The 24,725-nt window shown below is 42.6% G+C and overlaps 1 protein-coding gene across 2 annotated transcripts; it reads left to right on the top strand.

Moving 5' to 3' along the window:
• The first annotated feature begins 349 nt into the window (after positions 1–349).
• Positions 350–19,797, top strand: CAV1 (caveolin 1). Of its 2 annotated transcripts, none has more exons than XM_039726962.1 (3): positions 350–523; positions 1,143–1,307; positions 17,451–19,797. In XM_039726962.1, the coding sequence occupies exons 1-3, from the start codon at positions 494–496 to the stop codon at positions 17,790–17,792; spliced, it is 537 nt and encodes a 178-aa protein (XP_039582896.1). In that variant the 5' UTR covers positions 350–493; the 3' UTR covers positions 17,793–19,797. The 2 variants fall into 2 exon arrangements, with proteins under 2 accessions (XP_039582896.1, XP_039582897.1); XM_039726963.1 differs by lacking the exon at positions 350–523 and adding an exon at positions 578–772.
• The last annotated feature ends 4,928 nt before the right edge of the window (positions 19,798–24,725 follow it).

Below are 24,725 nucleotides of genomic sequence, written 5' to 3'. Positions count from 1 at the left end.
TCTGGACTGGACTTGAACACAAGTAAAGTTTTCCATCTCCTCACCGCTTCCTTGCCCCCCCCTTCTAGCCCAGGTGGCTCTGCCGCAGCAGCCACCGTCGCCCCGGCACCCAGCGGCGGGGACCCACTGGCGGGGGTCGTGGGCAGCCGGGACAGGGCGGACGGGACCCTGTCCCTCTCCCTGCCGAGCCCCTGTGTCCGCACGGCGTGCCCCAGGCATCCGGGACCGGCTCCGCCAGCTCCCAGGTTGCCGGGGCAGGGCTATTTTCCCCTCCCACCCGCGGCGGCTCCCGGCCGCCCTGCCGTGTGCGGGGCCGTACCGCGCTGTCATCCACCCCGGCCGGAGGCAGGCAGCCGCCCTGGCCAGCGGCCAGCCCTCCTCGCAGCTACCTCCCCCGGCCGGCCGCTCCGCAGAGCGGAGTCTTCCTGCCTGCGGTCCTGCAAGTCACAGGGCAAAGTAACTCGCGGCAGAGCCGTCAGCAGCCCGCGGCAGCATGTCCGGCACCAAATACGTGGACTCGGAGGTAGGACCACCGGGGCATGGGGCCGGGATGCTGCCCCGCCGCCTGCAGCGGCTCGGACCCCAGGCTCCCTGAGCCGTCGGAGGAGCGGGGCGAGGGGCGGCTCGGCGGCAGCAGCGCGGGCGGCCGGGCACCTGCGGGCAGGGACGGCGGGTCCGGGGGAGCCGGGGCGCAGGGAGGAGGGCTGCTGGCTGCCGTGCGGGAAGAGCGGTGTATGGAGAGCTCTACAGCGAGAGCACCGGGATGGAGAGGGTACGGTGATGGCCATGCATGAAGGGCGGTATAGGGAGAGGGGCACGTACACTGAGGACAGGGCGGTGCGGGCGCCGTGCTCAGGTCGGCGCAGCGGGGGCGGTAGGGCCAGGGCGGTGTGGGCAGGGCGCTGCGAGGAGAGCCCCGGACGCTCCCTCTGTGCCCGCGGGGCCACGCCAGCGCCCACCCCGCCGAGGGCCTGGCACGGCGGGGGTGTGGTGTGCGCCCGCGGCCGCGGTTAAATAGCCGGGCGAGGGCCGCCCCGCAGCCTGCATCCCGCTGCCCGCGGGCCCCGGGGCCGCCTCCCCAGCCCGCCCTCCCCGCCTCACTGGGCTCTCCCCTCCCGCCCGCGCTCCCTCTGCTCCCGCAGGGCTTTCTGTACACGGCGCCCGTCCGGGAGCAGGGCAACATCTACAAGCCCAACAACAAGATGATGGCAGATGAGCTGAGCGAGAAGGCGGTGCACGACGTGCACACCAAAGAGATCGACCTGGTCAACCGAGACCCCAAGCACCTCAACGACGACGTGGTTAAGGTGAGGGGCCGAGGCGGGGCGTGGCGGGGGGCGATACCAAGCGCTGCCGAGCAGGATACGCGGGCGCTGTCAGGGCGCTGATGCCGCGAACCACCTGCTGCAGGAGGGAGCGGGCCAGGGGCTGACCGGTTTTTTGGTTTTTTTAAAGAAAAGGCGGAGTGGGCAGGAGAGGGCGGGCAGCAGCCAGGGCAGCCCTGCGGAGCCCCTCGCTCGGGCGCGCAGCGGGGCTGGCCCTGTCTCGGGCCGTACCGGGGCCGTGCCGGGCTGGGTGGCCGCGGCCGGCGGGGGTCCCGCCGCGGGCTGTGCCCGCAGCCCGCTCTGCAGCCGGGACGTCCCGCCCGGGGAGCGGGGGATGAGTTGCGTGACCTTGTGTAACACCGTCGGAAGGATTTTCCTTCCCCGAGGCACGCACGGAGGCAGGGCGGGGAGATGTCACAAGCCAGATCGCCCTCCCTAAGCCTGGCGGGTGCAAAATCGGAGATTCTGGTGGCGCTTGGATTTGTGTCCTTGTTCTGTTTTGTTCTCTTTGGTGTTTTTCCTTCCTTTCAAAAGATGATAAGCTAAGCAAAATCTAACTGTGCCCTTGCCTAGATTTTTTGCTTGGGCTTATAAATCAGTTTGACTGTTTTGACAAGTCAGGGTCGATGGAGATTTTTGCTTGAAGTCACTTTGGTCAGAAATATTACAGAGATATGTTTTCTTGTAGAAAAAGAATTTATACAGACAAATTTGTACAACCCACGTGTGTTACAAACGAGAGTGTTTGAGATCACTTAAAAAATCATTGGCAAGGGTGTGAGCAAAAGTCAGATTTAATATTAAGTGGCACAAGTTCATTGGCAAGATGCACTCTACTACTTACAGGACAGCCAAGGCACAAGGGAAAACAAGCAACAACAAAACCAAACAAAATCCAGGGAATCCAAACAGAAATGAACTGAGAACTGTCTAGGGGTGTGTGTGTGTGTGCACTTAGGGGTATGTGTGTGACAAAAGACAGTGTGGGCAAGGATAAAAAAGAACAGGGCCTGAAAGCTTAACAACATTCCCACTTAACAGTAATTAACTTATACCTTAAGCCTAACAATTTAACACAGGAAGAGCACTTATACCTAACTTTTAGCCTAAATTTAATTTATGACTAAACCTAACCTTAGCAATTTACTGAGAATAACATTGAAGAGCATTTAACCTAATTTGTGACTTTGAAGTTAGCAACTCAGCAGAAGAACAACACTTAGCAACACTTAGCTTATAACTTATGTTTAACAACTTACCAAAAGAACAATACTTAAGAGCATTTAAGTAAGTTTATAACTATAACCTAACCTTACTTGCTAGCCTAACTAACTCAGATACCCAAGGTACTTAGACATCTAAGAAAGCAGTATTTCTCCCAGGTTTGCTGTAGCACATGTGCAGGGACATGCACACAGACAGGAAGAGTCAGTGCAAGCAAGGTGCCTGTGAAAAATTCCCCCTAGAGATCAATGAAATACTCACTTTGGATGCTTTTGCACTTCCCAATGGACAAAGGATTGGGCCTTGAGGAGTCTGCATATTGGCCCAGGATGCAGCTTGTTTCAGTGGTCCTCCACACATGAGGCTCTGAGAGGCATCTCACTCAGAGGGAGGTTGCTGGTGGTGGTTTGCTGCAGTCCAGGAGAGCTCAAAGGGCCCCAATTTGGGCTGCTGTTTATAGGCTTGCAAGAGAGGGGGATTTAGACATAACAATGTTTCATCCTGGCCGCAGTTTGGGTCGGCACTTTCTCCGAAGGTGTGAGAACAGGAATGTTGTGCCATTCGGGCAGGAGGAATATTTTCCAAGGGTGTTCATAAGGAAAACAGCACCTTGTTAGCAATTCCTAGGAGCAGGCAGTGTTTCTGGTAAGCTTGAAAAGAGCTGAGCCCAGATGGTGTTTCCAAAGCCAAGGTCTAACAAGCATTCCTCAGATCACACTGCAGCCCGGAGCGATGGAGAGGGAAACACACCGCTGCAATGTGAAAATTGAGGATGCTGTCATCTGGGTTTGTCAGACCCTAGGAAAAATGGGAGCTGCCCAGTTGTAGTGGGTGACTAAGCCACTAAGTGGCTTGCTTAGTGAACTTAGTGGCTAGCAGTGTGTGCGATTCACCACGTTTGTTGCAATGAAGACCGTTACTGAAAAAGAAAAATCCTGTATTGTTTCCAGAGAATCAAGAGGGTGAACTCTGGATCCTGAATGTGTATCTGTAAAATGACTCATGCTATGTGCAGACAATTTAACAAGGTCATGAGTAAATTCAATTTCCAGACTTCAACACAATTTGAAGGTGCTGAATATGACAAGCCATGGTCATATTTCTGGATCCATGCTAAGAATTATCACAGCAGCCTGTGTCTTTAAGGAGCCATATAAAAATGAAAAGGCATTAAATTGTTACTTGTTTAGAAAAAAATAATCAGTGTACCTAATGGTACAAAACTGCCTTAAAAATGGATGATTTTAAAAAGGAGAGAGCAATTCTTTCTTCTTCTACCCATGGAGGAGCAGCTGAGTAGACAGGGAATGCCAGAGCTCATGAACAGCACTGCATCACAGTTTATTGCATATGTCAACAGGAGAAGTCCCCAAAGCAACCAAACCTTCTGAGGATGAGTCATTGCTCCCAAGCAAGTCAGAATTCTGGTGTCCACAACCTAACCTAATGAAAGAAAGACCCTGATGGGAAAAGAGGGAGACCACTGACAGGAAAAAAAAACAAAAAACAAAACAAAAAAACCCCACCACAAACAAAACAAACAAACAAACCACCAAACAAACCATTATGGGCTTAAAAGAAGCTGAAACCTACAAAACGTATCCTGCCCTCTCTTCCTCCCATAGAGACAAAGATTAAGGAAGTTTGTTACATTCCATCTTCTAAAATAAACTTGGTGAATATAGGAATGGGAAAAACAAGCTTTTCAGTTTGTCCTTTTGAAATAATTGTGGTTCAACACATTCACCGAAAAACTGCAAACAGCCAGAATACCAGTACTGCCTCCATGTCAGCAAGTGAGCTCCTGGTAGTGAAGATAGTCACATCAAGACATAGGAATATACCAAAATGAATTTGATGTTGAGCAGACACGATCCATTTTACATCGTAAAAACAGCAGTGTGTACAAAATAGTATTGTAAATTAACATTTTCTGTTTTGTTACAAGGATAAATAAGAATAACTTTTATTTTAAGTATTTCATAGATAGACCAACCTGCAGAGTAGAGAGAGGATTTTTGCCACAATTTGCATGTTATGGACCACAGGGTTCAGATTCAGTCTATTAGACATAGCAATAAAATTCACACCCAGTACCTAGGGGACAGGCTTGCATGGGGGTGAAAATACACAGATTCAGTCCCTGCCTTAGCCATCAGTCTGTAGTCCCCTTCTGACATGCATCTGCCATTCTTACTTTGGCTGTAAAACTTCCAGGCAGAGTGTTAAACTAACTGAAGGAGACCCCAGTCTTAAGTACTGAAAGTCAGAGGAAAAAAAAGTGTAGGAGTCCTGTAATGCCAGAAGTATGGCTCAGGCTGAGCTCAATTTTGTTTAAAGCCATTGCACTTTTATCAATTCAGAACTTTCTGCTTTTTACCTGCTATTTTGTGCATTTCTTGCCACTTGACTATGAGGCACAACAGCATGGAAACTGGGGACAAATCAGTCAGCCATGAAATAGAAATGATTAGACAGAGGATGAGGAATCTGCTCTGTAAGCAGCTCTCTAAAAGGCCTCAGTGTTGTCTGTATTCAAATACTTCCCATAGCACATTTTAAAAATAACCTTCTCTTGTGAGAAGCAAGAGGCACGTTCCCTTGATTTGCAGCACAGGGCATCTGCCCAGCTTCCCCTGCAGCAGATGTGTGGTGCAGGCAGCCTTAGGGTGGGGATCCAGGCAAGGGGCAGAAACCCAGTCAAGATCCTTCTATGAAAACTAGACACGTGGAGCAGCTTTGCATCAAAGCTGTTGGTGACTTTGCTTATGGTTTGTCTTTGAATTAAGTACAAAGTGGAAGCTTAGTGCTGGCAGGTTTCCAGAAAAATGGGGCAAATGACTGGATTTCTGTTCAGAAAGGGATGTGAAGAAGGCCTTATGGAAGCTGAGGTATGCAGACAGTGGAAGTAACAGCTCTGAACAGCAGGAGGCACAAACTAGTAAAAATCAATAGAATTTCCTTTTTTCCCCAAGTTTTTCAGTGGAGAGCAGAAAGGAAAGATTTTCTTCCTCACACAACTGTCCTCATACATCACCTAGACAGTGGGACAACGTGCATTAGTGGTTCCATTCCTTCAGGCACTGGCTTGTGAAGGTGGCTAGTCAGGCAGGGGGCAAGGAGGGAATCCAGTAAGGGAGAAACAGCCTCTGTGCATGTGGGCTCTCCAGGAGTCATGCTGGTGATTATACAGGTGGTTGGCCATAGTTTTATCTGTTTCATGTCATTCACTGGACAGTTCTGCTCTTAGACTTGTGTCCTGCAGGTTTTATTTGTGATGAGACAAAACAAACAGGGTGGGAAGCTTATTGCTTTTTTCTCTCATTCATTCCCCAATGACCCAGCACTCACATGAAGGTGCCTGAAGTTCAGGCTTTACTTTTCTTTTTCCCAACATAGTATTTGTGTTTTTCAGAGTACGACTAAATTGCAGCCTTCGAGTTTTAGAGTTCAAACTTTCTCAACGTATCTGTGGTCAAGTCTGCACAGAGTTTACTGAATTTGGGAAACAGGAGGGAGGGAGCCAGCTCTCCTACAGCTTATTCTTCTCACCAACTTCTTGCTCCTTGCTGAGAATGGGAATGGACCTTGCAGCCAACCCTACAAAGTCTAATTCTCACTTTTACTAGTGAGGACCAACTGTGCAGTTGTCACATCTGCAGCCAGCTTACCATTTTTTCCTACAGTGATGTGCCAGGAAGAAAGGCCTGTGGCTGGTCTAGCATCTAGAACATAATTATTATTTTGTTTTAAACAAGTGGTGTCTATCTGCTGTTGGTTGTATAGGAGTCCTTTGCTCTGGAACAAAAAATCTAGTACTTGGCTACAGATGTGAGGATGCAGAGCTTTTGTACCAAGTTTCAGAAAGTTCCATATTAATGCCTTCCACTTAAAACTAATGCAGTTGAGAGCAATTCAGCTTACTGCAAGGAAAAGTCTGGAATTTTTAGTCAGATGTTGACAAATACTGTAATACCCTTATGTACTCATTAGGGAGGAAAGTATTACTCAGGCATGCTTTTACAGCTATTTACAATTTCTGCCTCATAATAAAAAGAGAGGGTTTTTTAAAAGCACTTTACGTTTTATGTAATTTTTCATGATTAAGGTCCCTCCCTGTTGTACTGAGCACAGTGTAAGATGCACAGAGAGATGACTGGTCAGAGCACTTCCCATCCCCACACCTGAGAACCTCCTGGAAGGAAAGCAGGCATCACCCCATGCTGTTTTTGAATGGGAGACCTAAGGTGGGCTGTCACTCAGATGTGACAACAAATGTCAACCTGAGAGGAACACAGTTCTGCTCTTCAACATAGTAAAATGAGAGAAAAACAGAGCCCAATCAGGTGCTATTTCTGAAATAAGCAATTAAATGAAATTTAGTGCAGAACCTCTACTTTTAGAAATTGTTAAAAGTCACAAGAACATAGATAAATGTTTAAGTTTAAAAACGTCCATGTAAGTACATAGATACACGAATATATGTGTGTATGTGTTCTAATCCAAGCTTGTCACCAGGGCTCTTGCTCTTGGCAGTGACCAAAGTGTGATGGCCCTGGAGGCATATTCACATCACAGTGTTTAACCACAGGACAGGAGAAGCAATGCTCTCAGAGGGCATGCTTCTCTCAATTGCTGATACTCGTAGCTTAGACAGGACACCTTACTTGTGCAAAACAACTAATTACACTAAATGGTTCTGTAACACGGTGTCCTATTAACAAGCTATGGGATTTAGATTTAAAATACGAGCAAATTCAAATGTTTGACTTTGGCTGACCACATGATTCAGTTCTGTTTCAAATATTTCTTCCAAGGCTTCTCTAGGAGTATGGGATAAAAAACTTGAGTCATTATGAATGCCAGTTTATACAAGGTCTGAGTGAGGTTTGAAGAGTTCTGAAAAATAGTTTTCTTGCACATCAATCAGGAGTTCTCAGACACGGAATTTCTGAATGTCCATAAGAGTACAGCTAATAATGGCATCTGTTCTAATGAAAGCTTCTTTCTCAAAAAACTGTGTTCACATTTAAACTCATGGTATTATTAAAGCCTTATGCACAGCCTTCTTGCTTGGCATGATGAACATGACTCATAACTCCACAGAAAAATCTGATGGCCATGGGGACAGAGCAAATGATTCAGCATGGCTGTTTCTTTTGTTAGAATTTATTGGAAACTATCTCAGATTCAAAAGAGGCAAATACTTTTCAATTCTGGTAACTTCAACAGAATTTGGATCATATGTTTGAAAATATTAAGAACAATTTGAATAAATTGTGGAATTTTTAGCCCATTATGTGGATAGAAACACTTGTCTTCTTGCATAGAGTATGGATATCTAAAACAAACAAAAATATTGAAATGCAAAACTCTCCAAGGGAAAAAGGGATAATTATGTACAGTGGAATGGTGCACCAATGAGGTCCCTAGTGAGGAAATTTTATCTTGGTTGTATTTTAGGCAACAGAAAGAAGAAAATACAAATGAACTTGGGTGATTCTGAAACACTTATGATCTCTGTAAAACTGAAGACAGATATAATTTTAAACTGAGATAAATTTGTATTTCCCACAGCTCTCAAATACCCTTCTCCTAAGCACCAGGATGAAGTCTATATCAGTAACTGATTTTCTGAGCTTTTTGATCCAGAACTACCATATTTATTTGCTAGACAAATGACAGTTATAAAACCCATCTTGGACTTTAAAAGGGTTGTTTATTTTGAACATGAAAGAGAAGTTATGCCATTGAATTTCATTTGATTTATTGGGGAGGCAGGTTTTACGCCATTAGTCTCTTTATATTTTCATTACAGATTTCTTAGGAAAATGTATTTTGATGCAAAAATATTTCTATTTTTTTAATTTTTAAAAATTGAAAAAGTTTCAAAAAAATTTGAACTTTATGCAGTATCATTCTTGTCAGAAGTTGTTACCAGATTAGCAATCAAAAAATAATAATTTAAGTGTCACTGTTCCATTTTAATGAGCTCATTAATTGATAAAATATGATTTTATTCAAGATGTAGGAGTTGTGCTCTAGATATAAGTGGGGCTGTACAAGGGTGGAGTTTGTAGTTAAACAAATAGGAACTGATAAATTCAACTTCATAGATAAGAAGTGAGAAGACATTCTCACAGCTGAAGGTGAAAGCATCACATTCTCTGTCCAAACTCCTGCTGTGCTGAATTTATATTCTGAGTTCCAAAAAAAGCCTAAGGGAGTCTCATAGATGGATTGCAACATTTCCTCCTTCAACTTTGAAATCCCTTCTTGGAGTTCAAACAGATGCTACAAAAAAGAATCAGTTTTCCTCAAGATCCGGGATCTCCCATAGAGCTCAGCCATAAAATCATCAACTGTTTTATGAAGTCCAAGTTCAAGTATCATAGAAAGGTTTGGATTGGAAGGGACCTTAAAGATCATCCAGTTCCAGCCCCTGGCATGGGCTGGGATGCCACTCACTAGATCAGGTTGCACAAAGCCTCCTCATCCCAGCCTTGAACATTTCCAGGGATGGGGCATCCGCAGTTCCACTGCCTCTCCTAGGTATTTCTTCCTAATATCTAATCTAAACCTACTCTGTTTCAGTTTGAAGCCATTCCTCCTTGTCCTGTCACTACATGCCCTTTTAAAAGTCCCTCTATAGCCCCCTTTATTTACTACTCCAAGTCTCTTCTTCAGGCTGAGCAAGCACAGGTCTCTCAGCCTGTCTTCACAGAGGGTGTGCTCCAGCCCTCTAATCATCTTTTTATCTCTCCTCTGGACTTGCTCCAACAGGCCCGTGTTCTCATCTTCATCTTTTTATCTCTCCTCTGGACTTGCTCCCGTGTTCTCATCTTAGAGGCCCCAGAGCTGGACACAGCACTCAGGTGGGGTCTCATGAGAGCACAGTGGGAGAAACACCTTCCTCAGGCTGTTTCTTTTGATGCAGCCCAGGGTGCTGTCAGCTTTCTGGGCTGCAAGCCAGATCCTACTGAGCTGCTCATCAGCCAACATCCCCAAGTCCTTCTCTGCAGGGCTGCTCTCAATCTAGTTACCACCCAGCCTGTGTTTGTGCTTGGGACTGCCCTGGTACAGGTGTAGGACCTTTCACTTGGCCTTGTTGAACTTCATGAGGCTCACAGGTGCCTAGCTCTCAAGCCTGTCAAGGCATCCCTTCCTCCAGAGTGTCAGCCTCACCACACAGCCTGGTGTCATTGCAAGCTTGCACTCAGTCCCATTGCTGTTCTCACACAGTTTATAACAGGAGCAGAACTATAAAATATATTGATTTTCATGAAACACTAAAAAATTTTCTTAAATTTAAGGATCAGCAACTTAAGCTCTTCCATAATAAGGACAACCTTCTAACAGTACAAATGCAGGCATAAGTTTCTTTTTAAAGGGAAAGAGGCAGCTGGGCATCACTGCATCACTGTCAGCAATAGGCATGGTTCAGGTAGAAATGAGAGGAAAAGGTGAAAACATAATCAAGAGTCTCTTCTCCTTAGATTTCTATAAAGAAAAAAAAGTGGTTTCCAGCTCTAAAACAACCTCCAAGTGTCCCTGTCTCTCCATGCACTACTAGATAGTCTGAGGTCACTACATTTCCACTTCTCATTAGTGCCTAAATTTAGTAATGATAAAGTTAGACTAAGTTCTAAAAAGTTATGCTTAATAGCAGTTTATTACCTTAATAGTATATAAGCATACAATAATAAAATAGTAAACTGTCATATTTATATTTATTAAATATAATTTAAAATATAACATCAGTTTACACAATGTTTTTTATTAAGGCTTTTGGATTCAGTTTAACTCCAGCCACCAGTGAAATAAAAGAAAAAATTTCTATGTTTAGTGTAGTCAAAACTTCACACTGGTGTTCATGCTCGTAAATATACCTCTTTAAACATACAGATGGACAGACGTACGTGGATATACATAAAGGTATTAGGACTCTTTGCTAAAATAGCTGTGTCAATCAAGGAACTGTGGAATATGAACCAAATAATAAAAAGAAAGAAAGCTTCTTAAGCGTTTCTCTTTGGGAAAGCTGCAATAACCTCCCAGCAGCCCAGTTTCCAGGGAGGAAAACAGTAATTTTATTTTCTGACTTCTTACTCCAACAACATCAAGACATTTGTCAAGGAACTAGCTGACATGGTATCCCCACTTGCACAGGAAGATCTGCTCTCTGCAACACAGCAAAGCTTTCCTTGAGACTGCTTGTCTTTCCTTCTGCCAGCCTGTGTTGGAACAGGAGAGGCATGTGCTTTAGGAAGAGCTCTCTGGAGAAGAGCTGGTGGCTACAGTGCTGACCCATTGGCATCAATCACAGTTTTCTCACAACTACTTCCACAGGTTTTGGTGAGCCTGCCCATCTGATGAAGCAAAGGCCACCAGCAGGGCTTTTCTGGTATGTAATCAGCACAGGCAGGGAGCAGGACATTGTTCTCTCAGTAAATAGAAGCACATTTTTTTTTCTTTTTTCTATGATTTTCAGTTTGTGAAATGGCGATCTGCAATTACCATTTGCCATGGCATCATTTACACATTTTCATAATACATTTGGGTATTTGTTATGCATGCAGTAGGAGTAACTCCCGACCAGACTGGTTTTCTTCTTTGGCTAGAAGAGTGCAGTCCTTCAATTCCACTTTCCAACATGAATATCCTTGTTTGTTAAAGCATTGTTTGCTTTTCTGGCATACTCTGTAGCACTCAGGAAAGATTCACTGTTTCCATTGAGAGATCTGCCAGCAGAACACTTTTCTTGCCATACTGTGGAAAGCAGGCACAGGGAGACAGGAAAGGTAGAGGAAATTCATTGGTCAGTTTGTGCAAGTAACTGGGGTGCAACAGTTCTGCTTGCTTGTTTAGGCTTTCGTTCACTTTGGAAATACTTGTTTGTAATTTTTCTGCACTCAACAAGCCTTACACAACAGCTCTGATCGTAGCCATCTGCAGTCATGGCATCTTCTTTTTTTTTTTTTTTTTTGCAAAGAAGCAACTGTTGTGCCTTGTGATCTGGCCAGTCCCCAGAAGAGCAGTGTGCTCTGAAGACAGAGTTTGAGGTTGACAGGCAAAGCCTAATCATGCTGCAGCCCAGCCTGGAGGGACTCTTGGGGTTCCCTTGTTAGATGCTTGCCACCAATACCAAGATTCAAGGTGATTTCTTTTCTTGTGAGGGAACCAAACACTGCTAGATGCACACGTTTTGTAGTCCCACTTTTGCTTGAGGTTTGCCCAAATACTGTGGAACAGAATGAGTTTTTGCTTTAGTAAACACCTGAGATCATGTAATGTTTGCTGTTGAGACCTGATTGGTGAGGAAGTAGACTATCTAGGAATCGTGAAGCTCCATGTGTTCAGGAACAAAGTGCCAGCTTTCCTACATAGCTACAGGCTTGCCAGATGGAGATAACACAGTGCTCTTAAAAGGGTGAGTGAGTCTTTGGGTGTCTGGGAGGGAAGGGAGAAGAGCAACTTTCTCCTGTAAGTCCCAACAACTCCCTGTCCTCTTCCCTGCAGATTCAGTAGAAACTATAAACTTTTTCATCATTTTGTCTTAAACTGTGGCAGCAGTTCTTTCTCCTGTAAGTCCCAACAACTCCCTGTCCTCTTTCCTGCAGATTCAGTAGAAACAATATAAACTTTTTCATCATTTTCTCTTCAACTGTGGCAGCAGTCAGGACAAGCAGTCAAGACAAGCATATGTAGTAATGTGGTATTCCAAAGGATCAAGGAAACACATAAATGCTTAACTGGCATCAGTGATTTAACAGAAAGGTTGTGAGTTTATTGCTTGAAATTTTTTTCAGCCGCTGTGATAGCTTTCTTCTCCAGGCACTGTAACTGGGAATTTTTAAGTTCCAAATAGTATGTGTAAGTGCTAAGATAATAATAATCTCATATGCTCACACATTTTCTTATTTTTAATAATACACATCACAGCCTTCTCCAACATAAGAATAGTGTTGCATCTGTCCTTAACATCACCTCCCTAATGTGACCCATGCCATAGAAAGGCTTGTCATTTTGTAATATTTTATGCATTCTCTTATGGTAATGTTTCTTTAAAGAACATTGGATATATTTGGTAATTTTACAAATTGCATTTATTACAACAGAAAAAAAATACCATATCATTTGCCTCATGCCTTGCAAGGACATGATTTAATACAGTGAAACAGTATTACACTTATGGTCTTGAAATCAGAGAAAACCTGTTTAAAAACAGCCCAGGGTAAGCAGTAAAGATAGTTTCCACACTCTGGGCATAAAAACATAAAGAAAACTAGCTTATGACTCTTTTTTTGTGTACATTCAGCCTGGTCTGGCAGAGCACATAAGCATATTGACATCAATGGGACAATTCACATTTTTCATGTTGTGTGCATATGTAAGTGTTCTGCCTGGGCATATTAATGATCAATTGATAGAGATACAATAAGGGTCTAAGCTGCCTCTTACTGACTCCAAGAGATATTGAAAGCACACCAAAATGTAGGCATTATCAGCACTTGTTTGGGTTCCTCTGGAGTGGAATAGGGGTGGTGCCTGGTTATGTGAACTGTGTGCTGTGAGCACAGTGGCAGCATGCAGCTACCACACACAGAGGTATGAATTGTGATAGTTACAGTCACAGAAATGTGGGTCAAAGCCTGATGCTGGTGGTCTAAATATTTCTTTTTTTCTGACAGACCAAGCACAGTAAGTTTTTCTATATAATGAATATCACAAACCTCAAAGAACAAAGTTTTGAGAAGCACAGTGGTATGTAGGTGATTTGAGCCTGGCATTTAATATACCTTTCCAACCAGCTAGCTTCTGATTCATAGGGACTTGAAGTGACAAGGTCAACAGGTCAACTGGTTTCATACATGTAACATATATTATTGAGTCAGATGATAACTTCACACTGCTACGTTTTTTGATTAATAGTTCTGCTCTTTAAATAGATATTTTCCCTCTCTTGTAAATAAATCTTGTAAATAAATCCCATACCATTTCCCTTTCTTGTAAATAAATCTATTTTAGAATCAAAGCAGGTTCCTCAGTTTCCTGATAGAAGTTTAATAAACATGTGCAGAGCAAAAGAAGCTGCATTAATTCTCATAGCAGAATCAGACAAAAGCTTCAAGCAATGTAAAAACTGGCTTTACCAAACTGAATAGTAGGAAACAAAGAATAGCTGAAGTCAGGAAGTGCATTGTAGGCATGGAGCAGGAGTTGATAGTGTTTAATAGTTTAGTCTGAAACAGAAGGCTAGAGCGAGTTATTAGCATCCTTTAGAGGGTCAACCCAAATTTCCTGTACTTCTCTCGTGTCACAAGTGAATGTGCACGTATTTTCACTAGCTTGGCAACTGCCTCAGTGTGATTTCACAGCACATCCTGACAGTTCTGAAGGAACAAACTACACAAGGAGCATGCAAGCTACTAAACAAAACCTGTGCACAACCTAAGGAAACCTTAATGTAGATACAATGAGAGTTCACAGATCTACATGCACATGATGCTATGACAAAAGTAATCTTGAGAACCATACCCTAAAAATGTTGTCTTATACTTGCAAGACAATTAGATTCATTACCAGAAATGACAGCATCTTTCTTCTGCAGGATCATATTTCTGGGCACTTCTCTTTCTCCTGTCAGTCCTATTTTTACTTTACTCACTTCAGTTGGACACCCTTTATCAGTCTGATGACACTCACAGTCAGTGAGTGCTACTGAACTGAAAACCAGAGGAGAGTAGTAGGAGGGACTGAGGAGGGACTGAGTAATCTGGGTGATGTAAGTGCAATCTATAGCAAGGCAAAATGCATCCAGCCACCTGTTCCTCCTGCGGCCTGTGGAGAACTGATCCCTACAAGTCAAAATCAGGATCCTTCATGGGAGTGGTTTACTGCAGGAAGAAGCTGAGTGATATCTCAGTTCCTGCAGCATAAGGACTTATCTGTACTGCTTGAAGAGTGAATAAATAGTGTTTCCCAGGCAGTATTCAGTTAGCACATGAGTAGAAGAGCCCAGATTACCTCAACTCCTTGCCTGTCTTTATTTAGATATTGCTGCAGGTAAGTCTGGTTTTGGACAGCCCTGCAGAGGTTGATGTGCCAGGCGTAGCTGGACTTTCTTGGCATGTACACAGTGTTCTTATGTTTCATAATGTTCTTACAGTTCTTGGGAAGATAACAGCTTCATTTTAACACTGTATTCAGCTACGAGTTTAAGTTGCTAGGCCATTTTTGTCTTTTCACTCACAAGTTCCCTTATTCAAACTGGAGTAATGTGAAATGGAATTTGAGGAATAACAAAGTGGGCAGACACAGTAGTGCAACATCAGCTTCCATTCCTAAGGGCCGTCTCTTCTACTTCTCTGCATTGTTAGAAACATTCTGAGAGCTGTTGAAATTGGTCCAAGAAGCTAATCTCTTGATAATGACTGGTGTCGTGAATACATCGCTATTATCTCACAGACAGATTCATTCCTGAGTACTTTTAGGACAACAGTGTATGACTTGAGCTGGGAAATTGTGACCAAAGATATATCATAAATGTTCTAATACTGGCATCATCTCCTGGAAGGAGTACAGGGCTGTCCATCTGGAAATGGTATATGCCATGATTCTTCTGTCAGCTCCTCAGCTCTCCACGAACATTTTGTTGAACACAACAGGCGAAAAATATTAGTTACTGAGAATCACAATTACAGAAAGTTTACTATTTGATTTGAAAACCAGTGAGTTTGTTGGCTTCCTTTTTCCATTTAATTACAAGGAATTACTTTGAAAGTAATCAAATTATGGGCCAATTTTATATATTTTAAAAATTCTAGAAAATTCACATTAAACTTCTGCTTCATTTTGCTTGCCAAAAAAAAAAAAAAGGAATTCCTGATAAAAATAAGTCTCATTTGGCTAAAATAAAGATGCAACCATGAAAAGGCTGATGGAGCTCAATTAAAACTTTTTTTCCTTATGAGATCTAATGTTTCCCTTATCAGCCAGTTGAAATAACACAAGATGGCATTTCCACTACAACTGAAACGAATAAAAAGACTTTAGATATGACATTGACAAGCCCTCGATGCTTTGAACCTCTGTGATGGCCGTGTTACCTTTGCCAAGGATTACAACGTCAGCTGGTGGGAAGCATGCAATAAATTGACTAAAGTTTTAAAATAAGAGGGCTATGCTGAACCATGTAGCCTTTATGTAGTAGTATTTTTTGAGAAGCAGCTGTTTTTTTACTGTCATCATCCTGGGTTTTGCCACCATATGGATATTTTTATTAACTGATTTCAAGGAAAATTTTGATAAAAAGCCAAGAACACCCATTCACTTTGAAAACAGGCTAACATGAGATGTGGCTACAATGAAAAGTCTGCTTTTGAATAGCTGCAGAAGCAGATTGCATGTCTGCTTGCTTATGTAGTCTAAAAAGAAAATCTACTCTGGCAGTGCAGGGTCTGACACAGGTTTCTGTGGAGATGAAGTGTCAACTCAAATGCTGCCTTTAGGTGTGATGGTGATGATGACAATGAATATCCATCCCAAAGAATGACTTTCAGATCACTAGAACCCAGTTCAGAGTAGCAGAAAAAGAGGAGGTTTATAATTTGCATGACAGGATGTCTAGAGAGAAGCACTGACGGAGAGAGTAAGGTGAATATGTTCAATTACGCCAGCCTGGTGTTAGGCATTCAAGGTGTTGGATATCACAGATAATTCAGAAATTTCTTCTCAAGGACTTACCAGCCATTCATGTAGATTGCACCTAGACTGTACACTTTTGCTTTGTAATTATCTTTTTTCTGTAAGAAGCTGGAAAGTCCAGTGGTATTATAATATTTGTCCCTTTGCTAGTAACTTATGTCTGGAGGTGATAAAACTTTCAGCAGGAGAGAAGAACGAGTGCTTTTCAATTGTTATGTATATTTTAGACTAAAATAAGTGACTGTGAGCCTTTTCTTACAGTATAAGCAGTATTTACGCAGAGTATATGTATATTCACCTTCTTCCAACATGCTAAGGTACAATTTCAGAGTTTCTGAGGCTGCTGGCCCCTGTCATACTTACCTTGCACCTGTAAATCTTCACTTTTGGCAGCATTATCTCACTTCAGGATCCAGTCCTCTGGTCCCTGTCATACTTACCTTGCACCTGTAAATCTTCACTTTTGGCAGCATTATTATCTCACTTCAGGATCCAGTCCCAGGAATGCAATTTTTTTTTGTCTTTCATCTGACTTAAACAGTCATTTATTTCCTTGCAGAGGAATAGTGTTGTGATGTTCTCTTTCCTGCTGTTTGCAGTGCCTATACAATTGATTGTGCTGACTAAATTAAATATCCTGCATTGTGGGTTATGTCAAACACGTCTGTGTGACATGGAGCTGAACCATCATTGCAATTCTGTTAATTTTCTTATAGAAATGTTATGACAATTAAACTTCCTGAACAGGTCAGTATTTCAACAGAGAGTGCTAAAATATGCCTGTTGGAATGCACTGCTTCCTTGGGTGACTTTTTGAATGATTATGAATAGTCAAAACTATGAAATACGATTTTATTCACCTGTTTTGTTCCTTAAGTAGACCAGAAGAGCACTGCATACCTTAGGACTGTAGGAGATGAGGAAAATGTATTCCATTTTGTGGAAAACTCCACCTAGAAGTTAGATGTCTAATTTTGAGCTAATCATTGAGGCTCCCTGGTAGTCACTGGGTAAAGGTTACTGAAGATTCATGACTTAAATCATGGGTTGTAATAGGTTGAATCACGTGGGGGTGTAGGAAGTACATGCTTCGTGTTTTCTTGCCAGGGACCACGGCTCTCCAGGAAAGGTGTTTCTGGAATACACCCTTGATGCGAATGTCTGACTGACCTGACTTTGTGTTCTTTGCTGCAGATCGATTTTGAAGATGTGATTGCTGAGCCAGAGGGAACACACAGCTTTGATGGGATTTGGAAGGCCAGTTTTACCACCTTCACTGTAACGAAATACTGGTTTTATCGTTTACTGTCAGCAATCTTTGGCATTCCTATGGCTCTCATCTGGGGCATCTACTTTGCCATTTTGTCATTCCTGCACATCTGGGCGGTGGTGCCGTGCATAAGGAGCTACCTGATTGAGATCCAGTGCATTAGCCGTGTCTATTCCATCTGCATCCACACGTTCTGCGACCCGCTCTTTGAGGCCATAGGCAAAGTGTTCAGCAGCATCCGAGCCACAGTACGGAAAGAGATCTGAGGGACAATTCAAGGAGAGCCATCAGCCTAGGAAGGGGGTGAAGGTTTTGTGTTTTTTGGAGTGTTTTGGTGCCAGTTTTGTGTTTCCCAAAGCAACATACAGCAACTGGTGGTGGACTGGCCCAAAACAAAGAATCACTTGCTCCATTTCTTTTTCTACTGTTCATTCTTACTGGATTACTTGCCTTTTTATTTTTTTTCCTTTCTTTTGCCTTCTCCCCCCGCCCCCCCCTCCCGACTTTGGTCTGCATTTTAAACTAACCTTAAAGGGCTATTCTTCCATGCCAGCTGCATAATATTTTGCTGGCTGTTCAATCCAGAGATTGAAGTGTTGTTGGATGCCTTTTTATCTTACCCTTCATTCCTTGTGAGATAAATCCACAGTGATACTGAAGAATGACAAAAATGCTTTCCAATGCTATAAAGCCATTCATTTTATTGTGGCTAAAGAGCGCAGAGCTATCACAGCAGAATGAACGTGACCAGCTGGCAGGTTTTAGCAGAATGTTCTTTTTCAATTGGATTGTCAGTTGACTGCAGCTATTTACAGTTGTGGTCAGATATTGTGCAGTATGATAAATTAGTTAAGTAAACATATTACTGAACAAGCATATGTCCTGAAAATTTAACATTTTGTCAGGCTGGAGACATTGACGTGTGAGAGCTTTGGTCGGTGCCTTTCTGTCTCATTCTGTCTTGGAAGTTTGCATCCAGTCATTTCTCAACCTTTTCTAGGATTGCAGACACAAACTGCAGTTGAGAGCTAAAACTGGTCATTACAGAAATGTTTTCCTGACTGTGACTTATGACACATCCCTTAGCAAGCATTTAGGTGCTTATCTCAATGGCATCTGGGGTATTTTTGCAAAGTATTAATATAAATGCATATCGCAGAGATAATCCTGAGTTAAAAGGAAAATGAAGGAGTGCAAAACAAGCCACAGGAGGCCAGGGAGGAGCTGCCCCTGCGAGAAACTTTTCTACAGCTTTCAAAACTTCCCTATCAGCAGAGGTCAGCCTGCCACTAGCACACAGATTGTTTTCAGGATGCTTTGCTGAGTCTAAATTATCCATCACAAGAGATGCTTTAGAATCTTCACATTTGTGTGTTGCTTTGTTCATTTTTAGCTGAGCTGCCACATCAGGAAGTCTTAAACAGAGGGTGTTGTGTGAAACTATCATGTTGCAAAGTGGAAGGCTTCACTAGTGGGGCCTTTGCGACATGTTCTGATGCTGTGACCTGCAAGAGCTTTTTGCCCCCATGATAGTACTGTGTTCAGAGATGCTCTCTGCATCCTCATTGGTTTGTGTGACGCATTTGTAAAAATAGCTGTGAGGCTAATCAGCTTTATTGTAAACCAAGCTGGGGTCTGAGCCTGCTCCAGCTGGAATCTCTAGCAAACCAGTTTTTGACATGCAGGAGTGCAAAATTCACCCCTTGGGATGAACATGGAGCTGTCTGGTACACCTACAGCTTTTTTATTTAGCGCTGATATTTCACATATTGCCTTACCTAACATGGAAGTGCCTTCCACTCTGTTTCTGCCAAAGCATTGAAAACTTTAGGAAATGCTGCATTTTTAAGTGGGGGTGGGGGAGGAAAAATGTGGGCGGGAGAGGGTGCACAAAAATTTACAAAGCTATTAACTACTTTTTGCATTTAAAACAGACACTGGTATGGATATAGTTTTATGTTTTTCTATGTACATAATGAAGAGTGTACTATTATAGATTTTTTTCAGTATTAAAAACAACCAAGATTGTAAGCAAGAAATATTTTATCTTTTCATGAGGAAAATCACTCCAAAGAAAACCTTCTTGATTTACCATATAAACTGTATATCCTGAAAGATGTCTGTTCACTTAGATTTCTTAGTCCCTAATCCAAATACATCGCTGATCCAAACATTTACATTATTATTATAAGCTTACAGATATAACTGACACCTTTTTTTAAAAATTCTGCATGTACATTAAAGACTACAATAAAAAGATGCTTAATGGTAGATCCTGTCTGACTTCTTTTTCCTTGAAAGTCATGTGGACAAAAATTGTTTAAAGCTTTCTTTTGTTAGTCCAGTAGAAACAGGATTTTTCCTAATAAAAGCTCATTAGCCTTAGGATTTAATGTATGGAAATAGGGGAATGACAGCTTTTATTCAGCCATGTATGGACGTAACTTGTGACAGGACAGTTCATTTCTATGGGTTTTCTGCACAATACCTGTCACGCTGTTACAGAAAAGCCCAACAAACACGCTATTATGAATGGTCTACAAATCTGTTAACCGTATTTTAATGTTCAAATGGCAGATACCAAATAATTGTAGTCCATCATATCTTTTCCAATAGCAGAATGGTTTATTAGCAGCACTCAATAGGCTAGTGGTAGCAAATATGTTGAATTGGACTATGTTAGAAAATGTAAAACATTATAAAAGTAAAAGGGAGGTTGTAATGTGAAAGAAAAGCAAATACACCTTCAGTATCCAAAAACGTCTTGCTTTTGCAAAGAGCCTGATATATTCAGGCTTACCTTTTTGTAATACATGACTCCAAGACTCTTCATGGGAGAGATGTGCAGATTCACACTATGACTGCACTGTCCCTGGCGCTTCGCTGAGCCGCGGTCACGGGGCTGGGCTGTGGGTCTCATACCCATGCTCCTGCCATAAAACTTAGGCCATAGCCAAGATGCACCCCATAGCAAGATCCAGGTTTGTCACGTAGAGGGTTAGACATTAGGTGTTGGACAGTGGCAATTCTTGGCAATTTCTTGGCTTGGCTGTAAATGTGACAGCCTCACTCTGCTAGATACAAGTCAGTATCATAAACTGCCTCAACACCTGTGCATTCAGGTGGGCTCAAAATAGCTTTCCCTCTTACCAGAAAACTTTTGTGGCTGTCATTGGTCACTCTTCTCATCCTCTGAGTCACCAGTTCTTAGATTTTGCCATGTAGTTTGAGCTCTGTTTCCTGAGAGAAGGTATGGGAGAGCTGGGCACTTTAAACAAGGTGGAGTACCCAAGTACTGAGAGCATGTGAGCTGTCTGGCTGTGTGGTTGATCCGTCTGAATTTGACTGAGAACTAAATACAGAACATTTCTTTAAAATATACTTATTGAAATGTAGTTGAAACAAAATACAAAGACAAACCTTGGGCTTTTAGTAATGATGGAGAATTTCCATATCTGCCCCCAAGTTACCTTTTAACCCTCACTAAGGTCTAACTGGAGCTCTTCTTTGTTAACTTGTTTGCTTTCATTGCCTTGTGTCTGCAGCATCCTTTTGTTTCCTCATGTCCTGAAGAGGAGGAAAGAAGCACAGAATAAAAGTCTTTGCTAAGATAGAACACCTTTGTTATCCTCATTTATGTCTTACAAACCCTGACTTTTTCATTTCATGTTATCTGACACTGGGACACCGTGTGACATGAGTTTTTTATTTCTATCTTGCTCTCTTCTGTAGAACCTTTAATTAAAATTTCAATCGTATAGTACAACTAGCACATCCTGTCTCCAAGATGCTTTTCTCTGTTAGGGGCTTCTGAAGGGATGGTGGTAAAATGTACATTTGATAACTGTGAAAATATAAATGCACAGTAGTCTCACTAAATTTGTAACTGCTGTTACTAAGCAGTCTTTATATAAAAAATACCCAGCAGGACTAGGGAAATTATTGCTCCTCTGTACTCAACACTTGTGAGGCCACACCTTGAGTGTTGTGCCCAGTTCTGGGTCTCTCATTGCATGAAAGGCATTGAAGGGCTGGACTGAGTGCAGAGAAGGGCAATGAAGCTGGTGAAGCATCTAGAGAGTGAGTCCTGTGAGGAACAGCTGAGAGAGCTGGATTTGTTTATCCTGGAGAAAAGGAGGCCCAGGGGAGACCTTACCTCTCTCTGCAAGTACCTGAAAGGAGACTGCAGCCAGGTGGGATCAGCCTCTTCTTCCAGGCAACCAGAGACAGGACAAGAGGAAATGGAGTCGAGCTGCACTAGGGGAGGTTCAGGCAGGACATCAGGAAGAATTTCTCCACTGAAAGGGTGGTCAAGCATTGGAAAAGGCTGCCCATGTAGATGGTAGAGTCACCATCCTTGGAAGTGTTCAAGAAATGACTGAACGTGGCACTTAGTGCTATGGTCTGGTGGATGCGGTGTGTTTGGTCAACGGTTGGACTCAAGAATCATTATTCTTGAGGTCTTTTTTAGCTTAAATGATTTAAGGACAGCACAAGTGGGAAGACAGTGATTATACTTATTAGAAGCCTGTGCCTTCTCTCATAGTCAAAGCAAATTTTGGTGTTGATTCAAGACAAAATCCACAGTGCCTGGGCTCAATTCTAGTAGGTGGTTTGCTTTTGTTCTGAGAATCTGAACTTCCTTGGCCCATTATTGTCTCTAAAACTCACTGAAAGGGTGCTCACATACATACTGCAGGAAGGTATTAAGGAGGTGCTACTCTATCTGACCCTCTCCTGTAGGAGCTGGAAATGAGAAATGCTCTCAGGGATCCTAGCAAGTGCTAGGAAATGATGTCTCTCTCTGAGGCTTGTAGTCTAACATCTCACTCCTTGAGAAAGGAGATTTAAACTCCTCTCACTGCACTCCCAGGTGTAAACTTCAGCTGCTCACCACTCAGTTTGCTGACTATCCTGAATCCAGTTTTTATAAGACCGATGGTGTGCTCTGAAGGAACTAATCATAGACACCTGATGTGACATGATGGCTTCCAACAGGAGCCAGATCACCTTAAAGGCATTGCCTAAGCTCTGTGACACTATTTTTGATCTAAAGTCTCCAGATTTTCCCTTCTACCTAGTGGTTATCAGTGGTTATCAGAGGGGAATCAAGGCATTATGGTCACCAGTTCTAGCATTTCTAGAGATAACTCTGTTTTCCAGCTTGGAACACTAGCAGTCTAGGCTGAAGGCTGTTCTGCAGACTGCCAGAAGTCCTCAGAAGTTTTGTTGGCATCCAGGGACTAACTTCGATATAAGCCTGTCATAACTGTGATGTTCTCATTTGATCATATCTTTGAACCTTTATCCAGGATGTGGAGTACCCCTGCAGCACATCCGGGCACTGACAGCCTTTTCCTGGCTATTTATTCTGAGCTAGAAAATGTTTTACACCAGAGGATTCACTCAGAGTAGCCTTAAAGGATGAAGGACTCTAGAGTTGTATAACTTTTTGGCAACTATCAGAATATAGGCATTCATCTGTGACTATTAGTCATCAAAACATTCAGCCTGCTGATCTCCAGGAACCAAGGCTCCAGATGTAGCATGCCCAGATGTACATGTTGCCAGAAATCCTGCTGGCAGAAAATCCTAAGTGAAAAAATTGGCATGGAAGCTAACTAGGTGGTGCAATGAAAAAAAAATCTGATCAAAAGGAGCAGGTATATTCTATACAAAGTACAAGTGGATGAGAGATCTCAGATCTGCCTTTCACATTCAAGGAATGACGCAAAGCTGTGCGCAGCAGACACACTTCTATCTGAAAGGAATGGATGGAGATTTCTAAAAGGAAAAAAAGGAATGGGATGACTTTTCCTACCTTTTTTCAGTTCATACCTTGAACTTATCTCCTTATTTCATGATGTGTATGCTCCCATTCAAATGGTACCCATAATTGTCAATTCAGCTGTCTTGACCAAAGCACGTGTCCTTACTCTCTGCTAGACAATGATTAATGATTCAACTAGATTTGGAAGCAGCTAGAATTCTGCAAGTTTCATTGTATTTGTGCTGAAACAGTCCAAAGAAACCCATGAAAGAGAGATACTTAAAGATGAAAAACTGGAACAGTTTTTGTCATATTTTAGCAGGATTTTGGTCTGAACCTGAGTGTGTTCAGAACATCATCTCTATAGGTGTAAAAATTCCTTTTTATGTGCCTAACAAATATCCTTTTAAGGTGACCACTGAAAATACAGATTTACTCCTCTAGGTTGCAGAGTTGTCTTAGCAAATTCCATTATTCAGCAGTGAGAATTTAAAGCCAGCACTGCCCAGCTATTCAGTGTATTGAGGAAAGCCTTTCTGTTGCAGAGTTCTCAAAAAGCTTGGATTTCTTCCTGGCTGGGAGACTAAAAAATTTACAGTAGAAACTGTGCTGGTGGACACTCATCCAAAATTAATTTTAAAAAAACAAAAACACCAAACATCATTGTAAATGAGCTGTTGCATTATGGATTATTGAGAACTGAAACTCAAAGAAACCCTGCTGCTGATGGCAATTGGAACTGGGCTAAAATGTAGAGGGATTCCTCTTAGCAGTAGCAAAATAGGATTCAGTCTGAATCCTCAGCTTGAATTGTAGGGACACTGAACCCTGACTCTCTTGATAAGCAAAATTTCTCATTTAGAACACTAAGCCTTTGTAGACACAAGGAAAAGTAAAACAAGAATTAACAAAGATTAATTAATCATTTATTTGTATCAACAGAAATTAAAGGCTCTATCTTTATGTCTTTGCACTAAACATTTTACTTAGTTTCACAGCTATCACAGCCACAGTACTGCCTTCAGCTATTGTCATTTTGTGATCACTATGTTATTCCAGCTAGCCCTTCTCCCTATTTCACCATCAGTGTTACACCACCCCAACATCTGGGAATTCCTTCATTTACACAGACATGTCGCTGGCTGATAGGAATGCTCAGACTTACCCCCCTTGTTTCATGACACAGAGAATTCACAGGGCCATGCTTCTCTGTTCAGCAGCTTCAGCTCAAGGTATTTCTTTTCAAAGTCACCTCCATATTTGCTCATCAAATCTTGAAGGAGGTCTACAGTTTGCAGGAGTCTTAAAGTAGTCCTTGCTCTGTTTCTGTTCTAATCTCTGTTCTAGTCTTCCTCCATTCCAGCATGAGCTTCCAGCAGTTATGTAGGTGATTCTGGAGAGAAAGCTCATGCAAATAGAACCATAGAAT

The sequence above is a fragment of the Passer montanus genome, unplaced genomic scaffold (assembly GCF_014805655.1).
Source record: "Passer montanus isolate IOZ18808 unplaced genomic scaffold, ASM1480565v1 scaffold6, whole genome shotgun sequence".
In the NCBI taxonomy this organism is placed as follows: Eukaryota; Metazoa; Chordata; class Aves; order Passeriformes; family Passeridae; genus Passer; species Passer montanus.
The sequence above is the reverse complement of the archived record's forward strand: the minus strand, read 5'-3'. Positions and strand labels throughout refer to the sequence as shown.